General features: G+C 30.8%; 2 protein-coding genes across 2 annotated transcripts; both read right to left on the bottom strand.

Annotated features, from left to right (window-relative positions):
- Positions 1-5,312: 5,312 nt before the first annotated feature.
- On the bottom strand, positions 5,313-5,744 carry LOC140448927 (protein FAM200A-like). Its single transcript, XM_072542062.1, has one exon. The coding sequence runs from the start codon at positions 5,742-5,744 to the stop codon at positions 5,313-5,315; it is 432 nt and encodes a 143-aa protein (XP_072398163.1).
- Positions 5,745-6,052: 308 nt separating this feature from the next.
- On the bottom strand, positions 6,053-6,460 carry LOC140448928 (zinc finger BED domain-containing protein 5-like). Its single transcript, XM_072542063.1, has one exon. It carries the CDS (start codon positions 6,458-6,460, stop codon positions 6,053-6,055), a length of 408 nt encoding a protein of 135 aa, XP_072398164.1.
- Positions 6,461-16,905: the final 10,445 nt, after the last annotated feature.

Raw genomic sequence — 16,905 nt, forward strand, 5'->3', positions numbered from 1 at the left:
GAAACAGATCACCAAGCTTTAACATCTATATTAAATAACAAATATGGAAACAGTAGAATACATCGGTGGAGTCTAATATTGAGTGAATAATGCTTTGAAATCAAATACATTTCTGGAAAATCCAATATAGTGGCAGATGCTTTATCAAGGTTAGAAAATACATCACAAAAAGGGCAGCGAACAATAAAAATTGGATTAAATCAGTTAGTAGAAAGCACTGGATTATATTCTAAAAAAGAAATCATAAGAGATCAGATCAATTTGAGTAAAAAACAAAAAGTCCTTAAGAAAGATGGAGTTTATTATAAAATAATGAATGGCATAGAAGTATATGTAATAACTAGAACTCTGGCAAGGAAAATATTGAAATATTGAACAATTACATGCATATTGGTTCAAGAAAGCTATGGATGCTATTTGGGGACAATTATTTTGCAAAGAATGACATAAGTATAGCAAAAGAAATTACTACCCAATGCCAAATATGTCAAATAAACAAAGAAAAGAATTTCAAAAACCAGAACACATATAAATCTAATGTTGTATATAAAAAACTAAATACAGTTTCCATGGATTTTATTTCAAATTTAGTTCCAAGTCCAACGAAAAAAACATATACTAGTAATAGTTGATTTGTATACAAAATTTATTAAACTATATCCCTGCTCCAGAACAAATGTTAAAACATTGAAATTATATATTAATCAATTTTTCGAAGAAATAGGACCATTTAGAAATTGCATAATAGATAATGCTACATATTTTAACAACCAAAAATTTCGGGCATTTTATGAGAAAAAGGGAATCAACATTTATTTTACAAGTATCAGATATCCTCAGGCAAATCCTGCAGAAAGATATATTAAAGAAGTTATAAAATATTTAAGGATAAATAATATGTCAAGATCAACATGAAACATGGCAGTAACATATACCACAAGTAGAATATTTTTTGAATAATACACATAATTTAGATACAGAGGAAGTACCAGAATATTTAATGTTTGGCCATATAGGAAACAGAAAATGGATTAGTGAATATAATCAGGATATGTTAGAACAAGTAATGCAGAAAGTGAATAACCGAATTAGGAGGAAAGCTGAAAAATATATCAGAAGACAAAATCAAAAAATAAAAAAACCAATCACATTTCAAAAAGGAGACCAAGTGTTAATTCGTTCACTTAGAGTAATGCAGGAGAAAACCGTTGTAAGAAATTACAACCAATGTTTGAAGGTCCATACAGAATTGAAAATCAGAATGGACTAAATAGTTATGTGTTGATAGATGCAGAGAATAGACTAAGAGGCATGTTTCATATCAATGACATTTTTAAATGATTTGAAGAGAATGAATAATGTTTTCTATACTTTTAACACTAATAATAACAACACTAACAGCTTACTGATAGATCCATTTCATAGATAGATGGTAGATTTCATTGTTGTGAATAAATTTTACATCATATTTGTTGATTTTATCCATATGGAAATTGTTGGTGCCCTAAAAATCATATTTTGGGGTTAGATACAAAATTGATTCTATAATTGTCTTTCTAAAAATAATATGATAAAGTGTAAAACTTACCAATTCATATGGATGAAAGTTTTTTGAATGGAAATAATTCCTAAATTTGTATCCTAATATCCATTGTAAAATGTAAACACACAACACACAAATTTCCCTTTGACATGACAGTTTGACATAGACAGACAACAGGCATGTATTTAATAGAACAATAAAATAAAAATAAATAAGAAATTAAATTAGTTAATTTATTATATTTACTAAGGTATGTGGATAAGAAAATTAATATTTAAAAAAATAATAAGTAAATTATTTATTTTAAAATTAATTTTTGGGGTATTGAGATGATTGGTGTTTAAAGAAAATAATTTATAAGTTATATACTAGATAATATTGGATATAAAAAGTATTTGGTTATTTTAATAAGTTATGTACTAGAGAATTTTATAAAAATTATTTGTATGAGGGTATTCTTAAGAAAGTAGCATGTAATAAGTGTAAAAAGTTTTATTTTAATAGTTATAATGCTGTGAATGTATTTAAGTGAGCCATGTGATTAGGCAACCAGATATACCTACTCGGAATAAATGACAGTTAGAGAAATTAATAATTTGCGAATGAGAAATAGAGGGTTATATGTTGTTTAAAATGTGTAGTTTATTAAATTAGAGTGTTTAAGTTACTGATTTAAATTTATATTCTGATCTGAAAAGCCTAAATGTCGATAAAATTCTCGATAGAAAAGTAAGGAATTCTCTAGATCACCGAAGATAACCTATTTTAAAAATGGACTATTTCAGAAAATTCAGATATGTAGGAAATGGAAAAAATCGAATAAGATTTCTTGCCAGATGGTTCTGGAACATTGAAAAGGGTATAAATACTCGGTGATTTAGGTTCAAGATGGCCAGTCAGTTAGTAAGAAAGTTAGTTAGAAGATAGACACATTTAGTTGGTGAAGTCAATTGTTCAGTTCAAGATAGTCAGTCAGAAGGTCCGGATGTTCAATATAATAAGTTCAATGAAGATTAAGAAACAGTATAAAGATAATATTATTGAAGATTAAAAATTATGTTATGTAAAAATGGTAATTGGATAATGGAAGGAAGTATTAATTGAAAATTAAAATTATATAATATATTTGGTGATTGGATATTGGTATATTGAAAAGAAGAATAAATATAAATGCTGTTAAGAAGAAAAATATTTTAAATTGGTGGAAGCTGATGATTGGAAAAAGTAATTTCACAAAAACAAGGATAACGAGGCTGAGAACGAAGACATTGAGTGGTGATTAAAATCTTTATTTTGGAGAACATTTTCATTTAGGCATTCAGTGAAAGAAAGGTACAAAATTTTGTTAATATAATTTAGTAAGTGTCATAAGAATTTCAATTTTAAAGATAGTTTGTTTAAAATTTACATTATCTATATAATTTAATTAGTTTCATAAGAATTTTAATTTAAAGATAGTTTATTTTAAATTTTACATTGGTTATGTTAGATATATATGTGTGTTTCATAATAGAGATAAAAAAGATAATTTAAAAAAGTGCTTACAAACTAATTCTTTGAGAACCGCGATAAAAACCCTATATATATATATTATTAAAAACACTCATTGCTCATCATTCACAAATAATACATATATATATATATATATATATATATATATATATATATATATATATATATATATATATAAATATATATATATATATATATATATATATATATATATATATATATATAAATATATATATATATATAAATATATATATATATATATTTATAAATATATATATATAAATATAAATATATATATATATATATATATATATATATATATATATATATATATATATATATAAAAGTGGGCAGGAACAAAGCGCAACTTTGAATGTGTCCTACTAGTCACCACATAAGGCTCTGAAACATAGGTGTTGGATCAGAAGACATCTACTAAACTATAAGTACACCAAAGACATAGAAAAAAAACTTTTAGGAATAACTTTAAAGGATAGAAAAACTAACATATGGATTAGGTAACGGATAACATTCGAAAGAGTATGCTTCTTAAAAAGTAACTAGTCCAGACATAACTATATTCAAACTGGGACAGCAAAAACGAAATACAGGTAATTTGCGAAGGCTACAGCAACTGAATATTTTGGAAGTAAGCATAAAATGATGCATAGTCTAACTATACAGATGTGGGACCTTTTTGTCGGATACTATTGGGTTATTGGGTAAGTACCATTTGGTACATACCTTAAGATGGTCTATATAGTATTTAAATGGAAAATTTTACGGTACATAAAAAGAGTATATTAGAAATATAAAACCCCTGACTCATTCCCTTACTCACCGGCGGCATTGTACCATTTGTACTGCAAAAAGAAACAAAATAAAATTAGAACAGAAAGACGGTATTAGATTTAATATTAATTAATAAAATTAATTTTACTCTATGTACATTTAATATGTTTTATTATAAAAGATTAAAGTAAAGGTACAGCAAATACTGAAATAAAATCAACAATGCTTTTTTAATACGCGTCATAAATCCCGCAAAGAACATACCTTTAGAACTGATTATTGCAAGTCTTTAGCTTTGGTATGCATTTTTTCGTAAAATTTCTTGAAGGTTTGACATAAAGCTAGGTATATAGAAAATTAAATGTGTGAGAATATGAGTATAGACGCATGTTATAAAAGTTGATAGATGCTTTAATATAAAAAATAGTCTGCGATAAATTTATTGTATACATTTAAATGAATAAATATTTACCAATTCGCCTGAATAATTATTGTCGAAACTGGAACACAGCTTCAATCCATAGAACTTCATACCCAGGAAAATCATTTTATCTTCGTATTTAAGCAATATCACATATCCCTGATATGTATATTCTTAGATTAATTTATAAGCAATAAAATCAATAATTTATAATTTTTGTATAATAAAAGAAGTACTAAATGACTACAAAGACACGTACGTTATTAAACCTTTTCTAACTTACGGATTATTTTTAACATGTTTAAAACTAAAAACGACTAAAACTTTCCAGCAAACAGTTGTTTACTACCGAAATTAACAAACACCGACGATGTTTAAAATTACACTGAAGAATAAAAGTCAGGTGATACTGGCTGGTGATTTCATTTGATAAAAAGTATTTTACTCATCGCTAATATAAGTAGTGTACTATTAGTTTTTATTTTAGACATGTCGACCTGCCGTGATTATTTTAATATATTGGTCATCAGTTTTCTTAATTTAGGGATACTTTTATTGGAAGTTTAATAATGTGATTAATTTTTCCTCCTTTTTAATTACAAATAGATATTAAGAACAATATCGTCATGTTTTATTTCTAACTATTCTTCTCTTTGTTTTTTTACATACATTACTTTTTTATTTATTGTCATTTTTTAGTAAATTCTCATGTAGTATTATGTAAAACAGCGGTCCGCAACTTTTTTGATATTGCGACCCCAAAATTAAAAAAAGAGTTATGAGCGACCCCAGAAAAAAATCACTAAATTAACAAGGGCAAAGGTTGGTTCAGGACAAAATTAAGGTAAACTTCAATTATCGTCCATGTTGTACGTAGTTGTTTTTATTTCGTAAATTATGTTAAGGAGTTTATTTATTTTGGAAAGTAAGATTAGAGCTAACTATGCATTTAATATAATATTTATGATGGCATTAAATGAGACAAGCAATTATTTTAACATTTCATTTTTTTAAAAAATAGGTACATATACGTAATTTTACAAACTAATGTGAACCTTGTGCTTGCACACTTGCAGTCAGTATATTAATTCTTGGTGATATATTATCAGAAGGAGACACCCTCAAATCAGGTTCTACGTTAAGTCTGGAGTGATATTTTGTTTTTATAGCAGTCAATGTGGATAAAGCTGTCTCGCACAAGTATGTAGATGCAAATGGCAGCAATTTCAGCAGAGATGTTTTGTATAACAGTGGATATTCCTTTTCCATCATTATCCAGAACTTGGATAGATCCGTGGTTTTGAAAATAGATCGATGGGTTTCATCGGACAATAAATCGATCAGCTGCTCATTTTCTTTTAACTTCATCTTTACAGTGTTAAGATCACAAGTGAATGGATTAATCATCCATTGGTTGCTGTGTGACGTATCTGGGAATCGTATTACCATGTCTTGCTTAAGGCTTGTAAGATGCATGATGATTTTGGTTTTAATGCCTTTTTTGAGTTTTATATTATTTTCTTCAGAAAATTTCTTTAAACATGCAAACATCTCGTAGTTTTCAGCACTGATTTCGTCTATCCACAAACTTAATTTCCTACAAAAAGCTTTTATTTTGTTAACCAAAATCAATACATTTATCTGTACTTTTCCCTTGTAACGATTGATTTAAATCATTCAGTTCTTCAAAAATGTCCGAAAAGTAGCTAACTGTTGCCAGCCAATTTTCATTCAAGAAATATTCCGCCAGCTTTGGTTCCCGTTCAAGTAGAAATATTCTGATTTCATCTGAGATCAAATACACGTTGGAGTATTTTTCCTCGCGATAACCACCTGACCTCCTTATGTAACAATAGATTTTCGTATTCTGATCCGAATTCGCGGCGACACATTATTTTGAAAAGGGGACTGTTCAATGCGTGAGCTTTAATAAAATTTATCATTGTTACGACTTGTTGCAACACTTTATTTACAGCATAACCGGTTGTTCTTCCTTCTAATATCAGAAGTTCAGCTACATTAGTGCTTTCATCCAGCTGAATAGCATAATAGGGACTCCCTTTTACGAGATCTATAAGTTGTATTTTGATATTATCAGCAAGTAGATTGACACGACGATGAACAGTGTCACTTAATAGTGGAATTGTTTTCAGTACATTGCCATACGCCACTCCTTGCATGATCGAAAACATTTTTATTGCAGCTGGCAAAATGAGTGCCTCGCCAATGTTGTGAGGTTTTTTTAGTTTTGGCAATCAAAAAGGCAACCTCGAAAGATACTTGTAAAGCTTTTTGGTTAACTGTTGTGTATTTTTGATAATTAACCTGCTGTGACGTTAGTTTGGTGGCATGTCATTTAAAATAAGATTCATCTTTATTCTTTAACTGTGGATGCTTAGTTTCTAGGTGCCTTTTCAATTTAGCCGGCTTCATGCTCTCGTTTGCCAAAACCTCCAAACAAACAACGTGCTGTGCACGTTGTTCAAAATTAAACACTGTACATTTAAAATCAAAGTGGATGTACGATTCTTTAAAAATGCGTTGACGCTTCCCAGTTGTCTCCGATGTAGCTGTTGCTTATTAAGTTAAAGTTGAAGCGTCACTCTCTGTATCGATGTGTACGGTAGATGTGGCTGTTGAACGTGAAATGACTCTACAATCATGGCTGTTATGACTAATAGTTATAGTAGTAGAACTAGATGTTGCTCTGCTATTATCGATAGTAATAACACTACTAGTACTTGAAGTGGTGGCATTGTTTTCACGACTCATATTACTCGTAACAGTAGTTGTCATTGTAGAATCTGAGGCGACACTGTTGTCAAGAACTATGTATTTAATTTTTTTTTTGTTTTGTGATGCGTTATCAGGACTTACGCCACCTGCATCTTTAGATGTGCGTTTTATTAGCCACTTATCTATTGTTAACTGCAATAATAAATACGTATTAAATTATGGTACTGGCATAAAACATGGCATCGCCGCGATGGCGCCTCACTTTATTTTCTAAGTATGAGTGCGCTGTTACTTATTGTGTGCGTGGTTATCCACGAGAACAATAATCTTCTAAAAAAGCTTTCTAGGGAAATAATCTTTGAAATCAATTTAGTACTTATAAATATAGAGGTTTGTATTTGCAATCGACAAAGCGGCAATGCGTAGGCACGTGCGGATAGAACTGACTGAACAGACAGACTTGCTGGACTGAACCAGAGAATAATCGAACACACAGAGAAGCGACAGAACGGTCCAAAAGCGTGTACCATTTTTGTATACGCATGCCCGATTCTGGTTGTTTAACTGTCAAAAACACGTGCTTATTCTTTAATTCTGGTTGTTTTCGATAGTCGGTAGTCGTCTATGGTAAATACTCGACACAACAAGTGCATTTGACCATTTATATAATTTATTTATAGTTAAAAAATTATAGTTATAGTTTATAGTTGTAGTTAAATATATTAGTTTATAGTTATATATATATATATATATATATATATATATATATATATATATATATATATATATATATATATATATATACAATAGCACTAAAGACCTTAGAGGCCCATGGCTTAAAAAGTTTGTTCTTTCTTCATTTTCGCTTTCCTTTATGTACTGAAATTTTCTCTGGCTCGATATGTGATTTTTCTCCATTCTTTCTTGTTATTCATTTTTCTTTTCTGGCCTTCTAGTCCAATTTCTTCCATATCTTTTTCTACCTCCTGATTCCATCTATTTTTTGGCCTTCCTTTTCTCTTTTTTAAAGTTATAGTGTAGTTCAGTACCCTTCTGGAGTCCTCGTGTTCGACATCCTTTCTAGGTGACCTCGCCATCTTAGTCTCTGTGCCTTTATGACTCCTATTATGTTAGGTTGATTATATAATTTCTTTAACTCATCATTTGATCTTCTTATCCATAAACCGTCCCTTATTATTCCTCCATATATCTTCCTCAGGATTTTCCTTTCCCATCTCTCCAGTAAATTTTGTTCATTTTTTGTCATTGTCCATGTCTCACTGCAGTACGTTACTATTGGTTGTATAGTTGTTTTGTATAACTGTATTTTTGCCTTTCTTGATAAAAACTTGCTTTTCAACATTCCACTAAGAGCATGTACACTTCTATTGTCTACCATTATTCTAGCTTGTATTTCTTCTTTAATGTTAGGTTTGCGTGATATTATTGTACCTAGGTATGTAAATCTTTCTACCATTTCGAATTCGTATGATAATCTTTCTTCTACTTCTACTTTAAACTGTTGTCCATCCTTGAACTGATCATCTGTCCACTGCATACATTTTGTTTTAGTTTCATTTATGTAAAGTCCCATTTTCTTTGCTGCTTTTACTATTCTCTGTACTATCTCCTGTAGCTCTTTTTTTCCTCTTGCCAGCAACACTATATCATCCGCAAATGCCAAAACTTGGTGTCTTTTATGATATAGGAGTCCTTCTCTATTGATTTTCGCTTCTCGCATTATTTTTTCTAGGCATAAATTGAAGAGAAATGATGACAAAGGATAGCCCTGCCTTAATCCTTCGTTTACTATAAATTTGTCAGATACATGATTGTTTATTTTGACTCTGTTTTCTGTATTCTCTAAAGTAAGATGTATCATGTTACGCAACTTTCTGCTAACTCCCAGTTCCTCAAGGGTCTCTTTTAATTCCTTCCTTTTTATTCTATCGTATGCTTGCTGGAAGTCGATGAATAGCGCTATTGTTGGTAAGTTGTGTTCATAGCTTTCTGCTTGTAATTCTCTGATTATGAATACTTGGTCCGTTGTGCTTCTCCCTCGTCTAAATCCGCACTGATATTCGCCTATTATATTTTCAACTTCTTTTTCTAGCTTATCTTTTATGGATTTTGATAGGATTTTATATACGGTATTTAGTAACGCTACTCCTCTGTAATTACTGCATTCTGTTTTGTCTCCTTTTTTGTGTAATGGGCAAATAATGGCTTCCTTCCAATCTTCTGGTATTCGTTCTTTTATCCATATCTCCTTTATGATCTTGTATATCCAATTATTTAGCAGTTTTCCACCATATTTCATCATCTCTGCTGTTATGTTATCGCTTTCAGGGGATTTGTTGTTTTTTAGATTTTTTATGATTTCCTTGATTTGTTCTTTGCTGGATGAATTATCTTCTATGTCTTCTAAGTGTTCGATTCTTGCTTCTGCTTCCATACATTCTCTTTGGTTTGACTTATTATTGCCATTTAGTAATTCATCAAAATACTCTTTCCATCTTTCGGCTATTTCTGCTTCCCCGCTTATATTATTTCCTGCTTTGTTTTTAACGAATATGGGTTTTTGTTGGAAACCTTTTTTTCATTTCTAGCACCTTGATATAGGTTTTTTATTTTTTTATTTCTGTAATTCTCTTCTATTTCTTTTAGCTTATTTTCTATGTGTTTTCTCTCAGCACCCTCTTTACTTTTTGTCTTTGCTCCCTATATCTATTCTTTGTCTCTGTTGTTTCTTTCGTGATCATTTCCATCCTTAATGATTTTCTTATTTCTATTTCTTTTTGGCACTCTATGTCGAACCAGTCTTTCCTCTTTTTATTCTCTTGTTTATTACATTCTTTTGCTGCTTTGTTCATTATTTGCTTTATGTTTTCCCATTTGTTCTCAGTTTGCTCTTCTATTTGTATCTTTTTTAGTTCTCTTTCCATTGTTTCCTCGTATATTTCTTGCTATTTCTTTGTTGCTAATCGAATTGGGTTATGTATACATTTCTTTTTTTTTTATTTTGTTTTTATTTTCTGGTATCAGTTGCTTAATTTTGATGCCCACCATGTAATGATCTGAGTCGGCGTCTGGTCCTCTGTATGTTCTTATCTTCTTTATACATTGCTGTTCTTCTTTTTCGATGAGCACGTGGTCTATTTGGTTTTTAGTCTTTCTATCTGGCGATATCCATGTTTCCTTGTGTATTTCTTTTCTTTCGAAATATGTGCTCATTATGATCATATTTTTTTCTCTTGCGAAATCTATCAGGAATTGTCCGTTCTCATTAGTTTCATTGTGTTTACTATATTTTCCTATTGTCGGTCTAAATACTTCTTCCTTCCCTATTTTGGCATTTGCGTCGCCTAGAATAATCTTCATATCATATCTGGGTATATTTTCGATTGTTCTGTTTAATTCATTGTAGAAACATTCTTTGACATCATTATCTTTTTCTTCTGAAGGCGCGTGAATATTTATGAGGGTGATTTTTTGGTATTTTCCCTTGAACCTGATACTACATATGCGGTCTGATACTGGTTTAAACTCTACTATTGCTTCTTTTAGCTCTTTTCTTATCATAAAACCTGTGCCTAACGTTCGATTCTTTCCGCCGCTGTTAAAAAACATTGTATCTTCTATTTCTAATATATCATTTCCCAGCTGTTTCGTCTCCTGTAAAGCTACTATGTCAAAATGGAACTTTTCGATTTCTCTCGCTAAGTGATTAAGTTTGCCTTCTCCATATGTGCCTCTTACATTCCATGTTCCTAAAAGTAAGTATTCTTTTCGTAATGTTTTCTTGTGTTTTGGTCCGGTTATCATTTTTTTCCTCTTTTTTCCTTTTTTGTATTATCGCTAACCTTGTTCTGTGCTTGTTTCGTCAACTTTATTCCAGTAGTACATTTAGTTGCTAGTTTTTTGATGTTTTTTTACATATTGCGCCTTCTTTGTCATTCCAATTCCATTCGCTGTTATTTACCCATATGTTTTTTACTCCAATCTTGACTTCATTTCCTTTATTTCTTTCTTCTTGAGCAATGTTCCTAATTGTTTTCTGTATTTCTCGTTCTTTTATGGTTGCATCTTCGTTGATATATATTTTGTACTCTTTAATTTCTTTTAACTTGTGCTTTTTTTCCATTATTTTTCTTTTTTCTTCTTGGTTTTCCAATTCAATTAAGCATGTTTTTTCGCCTAACTTGTGAGCATTCTTTATTTTAACCTCTACCCCTATATGTTGTTTGATGAAATTATTGATTGTTCCTTTTAACCCTGCTTGCTCATATGTGTCTATCTTTAGGCCGTACATAACTATGTTATTTATTCGTCGGTGTTTTTCCATAACTTCCATGTTTTTTGTTATTTCTCTGAGTTACTCCTTAATCTCTATATTTTCTTGTTTTAGTTTTGCATTTTCTTTTCTCAGCTCTCTGTTTTCCATTATGAGCTTTTCTATCGTTTCCTTGCATTCTTTTTGATTTCTTTTTATTTCCTTAATATCATCGGTGAGGTGGCTCACCATTATTAGTAATTGATCAATTTTTGTTGCCTCATTTTTTTTCTCTGGAGTTTTTGTTGGTGTTCTCGAGAACTTCTTGCTCTTTCTGAAAATGTTATCTTCTTCCTCGCTGTCTTTATATCTGTCCTTCCTTTTTGCCCCTCCTTCCGAAAGTGTATCATCACTGTCTAAATTTTTCATGTATTTTTCCATTTTCCGGCGCCAAATACTGTCTTCCACCTCAACAGTTCAGAGAAGACAGCGTTTACCGTATTTATTTTATGTTTATTAACCGTTGTTATTTTTCTGTGTCTACCCCGAAAGTCTACTTAGGCTTATCAATTACAGCGATCTTACTTTATATAGGGCCTTGGTGTTTTCGGATGTAATTTCACCGATTTTAAAGTTTTTTCTTAGCACTCTCCTTCACTTAATGTCTTATATTGTTCACTGGATATTTTCAATAATTTATTTCCCGTTACAACTCTCAGAAATTGAGTTTATTGCAGACGACAAATAAAATATTTGTTTACGTTTTGGTTACCGTGTTGCCAATTATAGTTATAGTTTATAGTTAAAAGTTTAATTTATATTTAAAATGTCTGGATATATTTGTGCGATTCGCGGATTTTCATCTGTGACAGGAAAAGGAATAAGTTTATTTAGATTTCCTAAGAATAATAACAGGTAATTACTATTGCTTTGTAATTATTATTAGTTATTACATAATAGTATTGGTTTGACTTTCGAACAGTAAGCCGACGCCGACGTGTCTGTCCGAGCTATAAAAAATAAACTTTGGTCTGCCAAGGGATAGTTCAAAATGAAAACTGTAGTAATAGGCCACATGAAAAAGAAGAAGAGGCGTGGCACGATGAAGTTAGAGATAGATGTTAGGAAGTTAGCATAAAAAGATGTAACCTGTATATTGTTAATCTTATACTTTTATTAAATATAATATTTAATAAATACCGAGTATTGTTATTACATGGCGCAGTCAGTACAAGAGCCAAAAGTACAGTTATCCAGAATGGAAGGAAAAGTGCCAGAATCCATGAAATTCGAGGGGAGCCTTCATGAAAATTTTAGACGGTTTTACCAAAATTTTGAAATGTGTCTTATTGCAACTGAGAAAGATGACAAAGCCGATAGAGTAAAAATTGCTTTGTTTTTAAATATGATTGGACCAGAAGGAGTTGATATATATAACATTCTCAAAATACCAGAACCGAATAAATTTGATAGTGTCATATCAGAATTTAAGAAATATTGTGCTCCCAGAAGAAATAAAACATATGAACGTTTTGTATTTAATAAAAGAATTCAAGCTGCAGATGAACTTTTTGATAGTTATCTTAGTGATATAAAAAAGTTGATACAAAGTTGTGAATATAACAAACAGGAAGACAGTATATTGACAGATAGGTTAGTTTTAGGAACAAATAGTCCATCAGTTCAAGAAAAATTATTAAATGCTCAAAAGTTAACGCTTGAAACAGCAATAGAGATATGCAGAAACTCCGAAATAACATAAATAATAAAAGCAGTTAGAATCTGTTAAAAACAATGAAACTTTGGAAGTAAGTGCAGTAAAAAATAGACAAGACAGTGGAAATACACAAAGTGAGTTAAAATTTTTGTGTAGAAAGTGCAAACGTAAACATGTAGCTGCCCAGTGCCCAGCGTTTGGAAAAAATTGCTTTAAATGTGGTGCAGCAAATCACTTTAGTAATGCGTGTTTTGCTGAAATGTCCAATCAGCAAAGATATAAAAGGCAAAATGTTAAAAAAGTTAAAGAAATTAGAAGACATGACGAGAACATTGATGGCTCTTCAACAGATGATGACATGCATGTGCATACCGTGAAAGGAGTTGGGGCAATCAATAGTAGAAGTCGTAATCAGTGGATCGAGGTATTCAACATAAACAACCAAGACATTGAGTTCAATATGGACACTGGATCAGAAGTAAATATATTACCCAGTAATATTTTAAAAGTCGTATTCAGAAACAGTAAGTACAAAATTAAAAAGTATAATACTATATTAGAAGCTTATGGAAGTACATGTTTGAAAACTTTAGGGAAAATTACTTTAAATTGTAAGAGGCTGGATAGGAATTATAATTTAGAATTTGTAGTTGTAGATTTAAAAGTCCAGCCAATTTTGGGTTTAAAAACATGTTATTCTTTTGACTTAATTAAAGAAACACAGAGTGTAAATGTTGATGAGGAACTTACTAATAAGGAACAATTATTACTAGAATATAAAGATGTATTTGAGGGAATGGGCACATTCACAGGTTTTTGTAAAATACAATTAAAAAATGATAGTGTTCCAGTAGCTAGACCAGCTAGAAGAGTACCATTTACTATAAAAAATAAGCTAAAAGAGAAATTCGGTAAATTAGAAAGTAGAAATATTATATCCAAAGTAACAGAAGCATGTGAATGGGTTAATAATATAATTATAGTTGAGAAGCCAGATGGTTCACTGCGTCTGTGTCTAGACCCTCAAGAGCTTAATAAATGTATTGTTAGGGAATATTTTGAAATTCCTAGTTTAGAGGAAATAAGTTCGAAACTGTCAGGAAAAAAATATTTTTTAGTATTAGATTTCAAAGATGGCTTTTATCAAGTTAAATTAGATGAAAAATCTAGTTCCTTAACAATATTTGCAACTCCATTTGGGTGTTACAAATTTCTCAGATTACCATTTGGTCTAAATATGGCCCCAGAATATTTTCAGAAATTAAACTGTAAAAATTTTGGTGACATTGAAAATGTTATTATATATTTTGATGATCTATTAATTGCATCTGATTCCATGGAGGAGCATGACAAGATACTTAAAAAGGTGTTTAATAGAGCTAGGGAAATGGGTGTAAAGTTTAAGAAATCAAAATTTCAGTTTAGACAAATCACAGTGAAATACATGGGACACATTTTTAGTGAAGATGGTATGAAAATAGATAATGATAGATTGAGGGCTATAAATGACCTAAAAAACCCGTCAAACAAGAAAGACCTTCAAAAACTGCTGGGTGTGGTAAATTATGTACGAAAATTTGTCCCGAAATTGGGTGAGATTGCAAGCCCACTGTATCAATTACTGAAAAACAATGTTATTTTTCAGTGGCTTGGAGTTCACAGTAAAGCACTGGAAGTGATAAAACAGGAACTTGCTAAAAATATATCTCTAAAGAATTTTGATTCTAGTAAAGATACTGTAATTCAAACAGATGCGTCTCAGTTTGGTTTGGGATGTTGTCTAATGCAAGGTGGAAGACCTGTTGCTTATGCTTCTAGAGGTTTAACAGGTACTGAGAAAAATTATGCTGTTATAGAGAAAGAGTTATTAGCCGTAGTGTTTGCATGTCAAAAATTCCACAATTAGATTTATGGTCGCTCTGTAAAATTCATAACAGATCACAAACCTAATGTAAGTATCATGAGTAAGCAAATAAAGTCAAATTAGTTCTCCTAGGTTGCAGAGGCTAAAACTGAAGCTACTGAAATATGATATACAAATTCAGTATGTACCTGGTAAATATTTACATATTGCTGATTATTTGTCTAGAAATGTAAGTGATGAAATTGCAGAGAATGATGCTGATATGAATGAAATGGTGCATTCACTAGAAAAGCATTTAAGAATGAGTGATACTAGAAAGATTCAGTTTAAAGCAGAAACAGTAAAAGATAATGTACTGAGTAAAGTCATTGAGTGTTGTCTGAGAGGGTGGAAGAATACAAAGTATGAAGGAGAGATGAAAGTTTTTCACGAGTTAAGAAATGAGTTGTTTGTTAATGATAATCTTTTATTTTTCAATGATAGAATTGTTGTACCTAAAGTTTTGCGAAAAGAGATGCTTTAAATTGTACATGAAGGTCATTTTGGTATAAATCGTTCAAGAGATCGAGCAAAAGATGTCTTATTTTGGCCAGGGATGAGTGTGGATATTGCGAATGAGATACAGAGTTGCAAAATTTGTGAAAAGTATAGGTATGCAAATAGTAAAGAGCCATTAATATCTCATGATGTCCCGGAATTGCCATTTCAAAAATTGGGTGCTGATATTATGGAACATGGTGGCAAAGCTTATTTGGTTGTTGCTGATTATTTAACGAAGTGGCTAGAAATAATCCCTATAAGAGGTAAACAATCTTCTGATGTTATAAATGCACTCAAGCAGATATTTGCAACACATGGTATACCAGATGTAATTATAGCTGATAATATGCCTTTTGGATCGTATGAATGCAAAAAGTTTGCAGATAAATTTGAGTTTAAATTTCAAACTAGTAGCCCCCATTACCCTCGATCGAATGGTTTAGCTGAGAGGTTTGTACAGATATCTAAAAATATTATTAGAAAATCAGATGACATGTGGGTTGCTCTAATGAACTATCGTAATACTCCTGTTACTGATCTCAAGAGGTCACCAGCTCAACTTTTATTTGGCAGAAAACTAAAAACTAAATTACCAGTTGTTGAAAAGCAAAATGATAATATCAAAGAAGTTAGGTCAAAATTAGAAGAAAGAAATAATACTTATAAGGAATATTATGATAGACAGACAAGAAATAGGCCCCAATATAAGCAAGGTGAAAATGTGGTATACAAAGATAATAATCAATGGAGTCCGGCTGTTATTGTCAATAAACATGAGTCTCCAACGTCTTATTTAATTGATAATGGTAAAAATGTCTAAAAATGTCGTAGAAACAGCTATCACCTGCGTAAGTCAAAAATTGATCATGATATTAGGCAGACTCAGAATTTAAGTTATGACAATGATAATACACCTAGTTGTAGTAAAGCTCAGAGATCTAGCAGTTCAGAGTGTGATACTGACATGAGCTTGAGACCATCACGTACTATCATACAGCCTGCTAAGTGTTCTGATTATATTTTATATTAGTACAGTTTACTCTGATTGTATTTTGTATTAGCATAGTTTTTTTTGTATGATTAAAGTTTGTTAAAAAAAAATATCTAAAAGGGGGAGATGTAGTAATAGGCCACATGAAAAAGAAGAAGAGGCGTGGCACGATGAAGTTAGAGATAAAGGTTAGGAAGTTAGCATAAAAAGATGTAACCTGTATATTGTTAATCTTATACTTTTATTAAATATAATATTTAATAAATACCGAGTATTATTATTACAAAAACATTAAATTTGGTGTCAGCGCTATTTCTTATCAGCGCTAATAGATCCGTAAGTCTCCGAAGGCTCAGGTTAAAAAATAAACAGATGGTGGCCGGGTGTCAGCGCTCTCGAAGACAACAATACGAATATAGTATTTTTAGGAAATAAAAATATATAGAGGATTTTATACACGAGAATATTTGATTTAAGAGCGTAGGCGCAAAATTTCATGCCAATGTTTTTTAATTG

The sequence above is a fragment of the Diabrotica undecimpunctata genome, chromosome 8 (genome assembly GCF_040954645.1).
Source record: "Diabrotica undecimpunctata isolate CICGRU chromosome 8, icDiaUnde3, whole genome shotgun sequence".
In the NCBI taxonomy this organism is placed as follows: domain Eukaryota; kingdom Metazoa; phylum Arthropoda; class Insecta; order Coleoptera; family Chrysomelidae; genus Diabrotica; species Diabrotica undecimpunctata.

Bases quoted from the DNA above. Each gene is read 5' to 3' on its own strand.
- LOC140448927 (XM_072542062.1), bottom strand. From the start codon at position 5,744: ATGCATCTTACAAGCCTTAAGCAAGACATGGTAATACGATTCCCAGAT.
- LOC140448928 (XM_072542063.1), bottom strand. From the start codon at position 6,460: ATGTTTTCGATCATGCAAGGAGTGGCGTATGGCAATGTACTGAAAACA.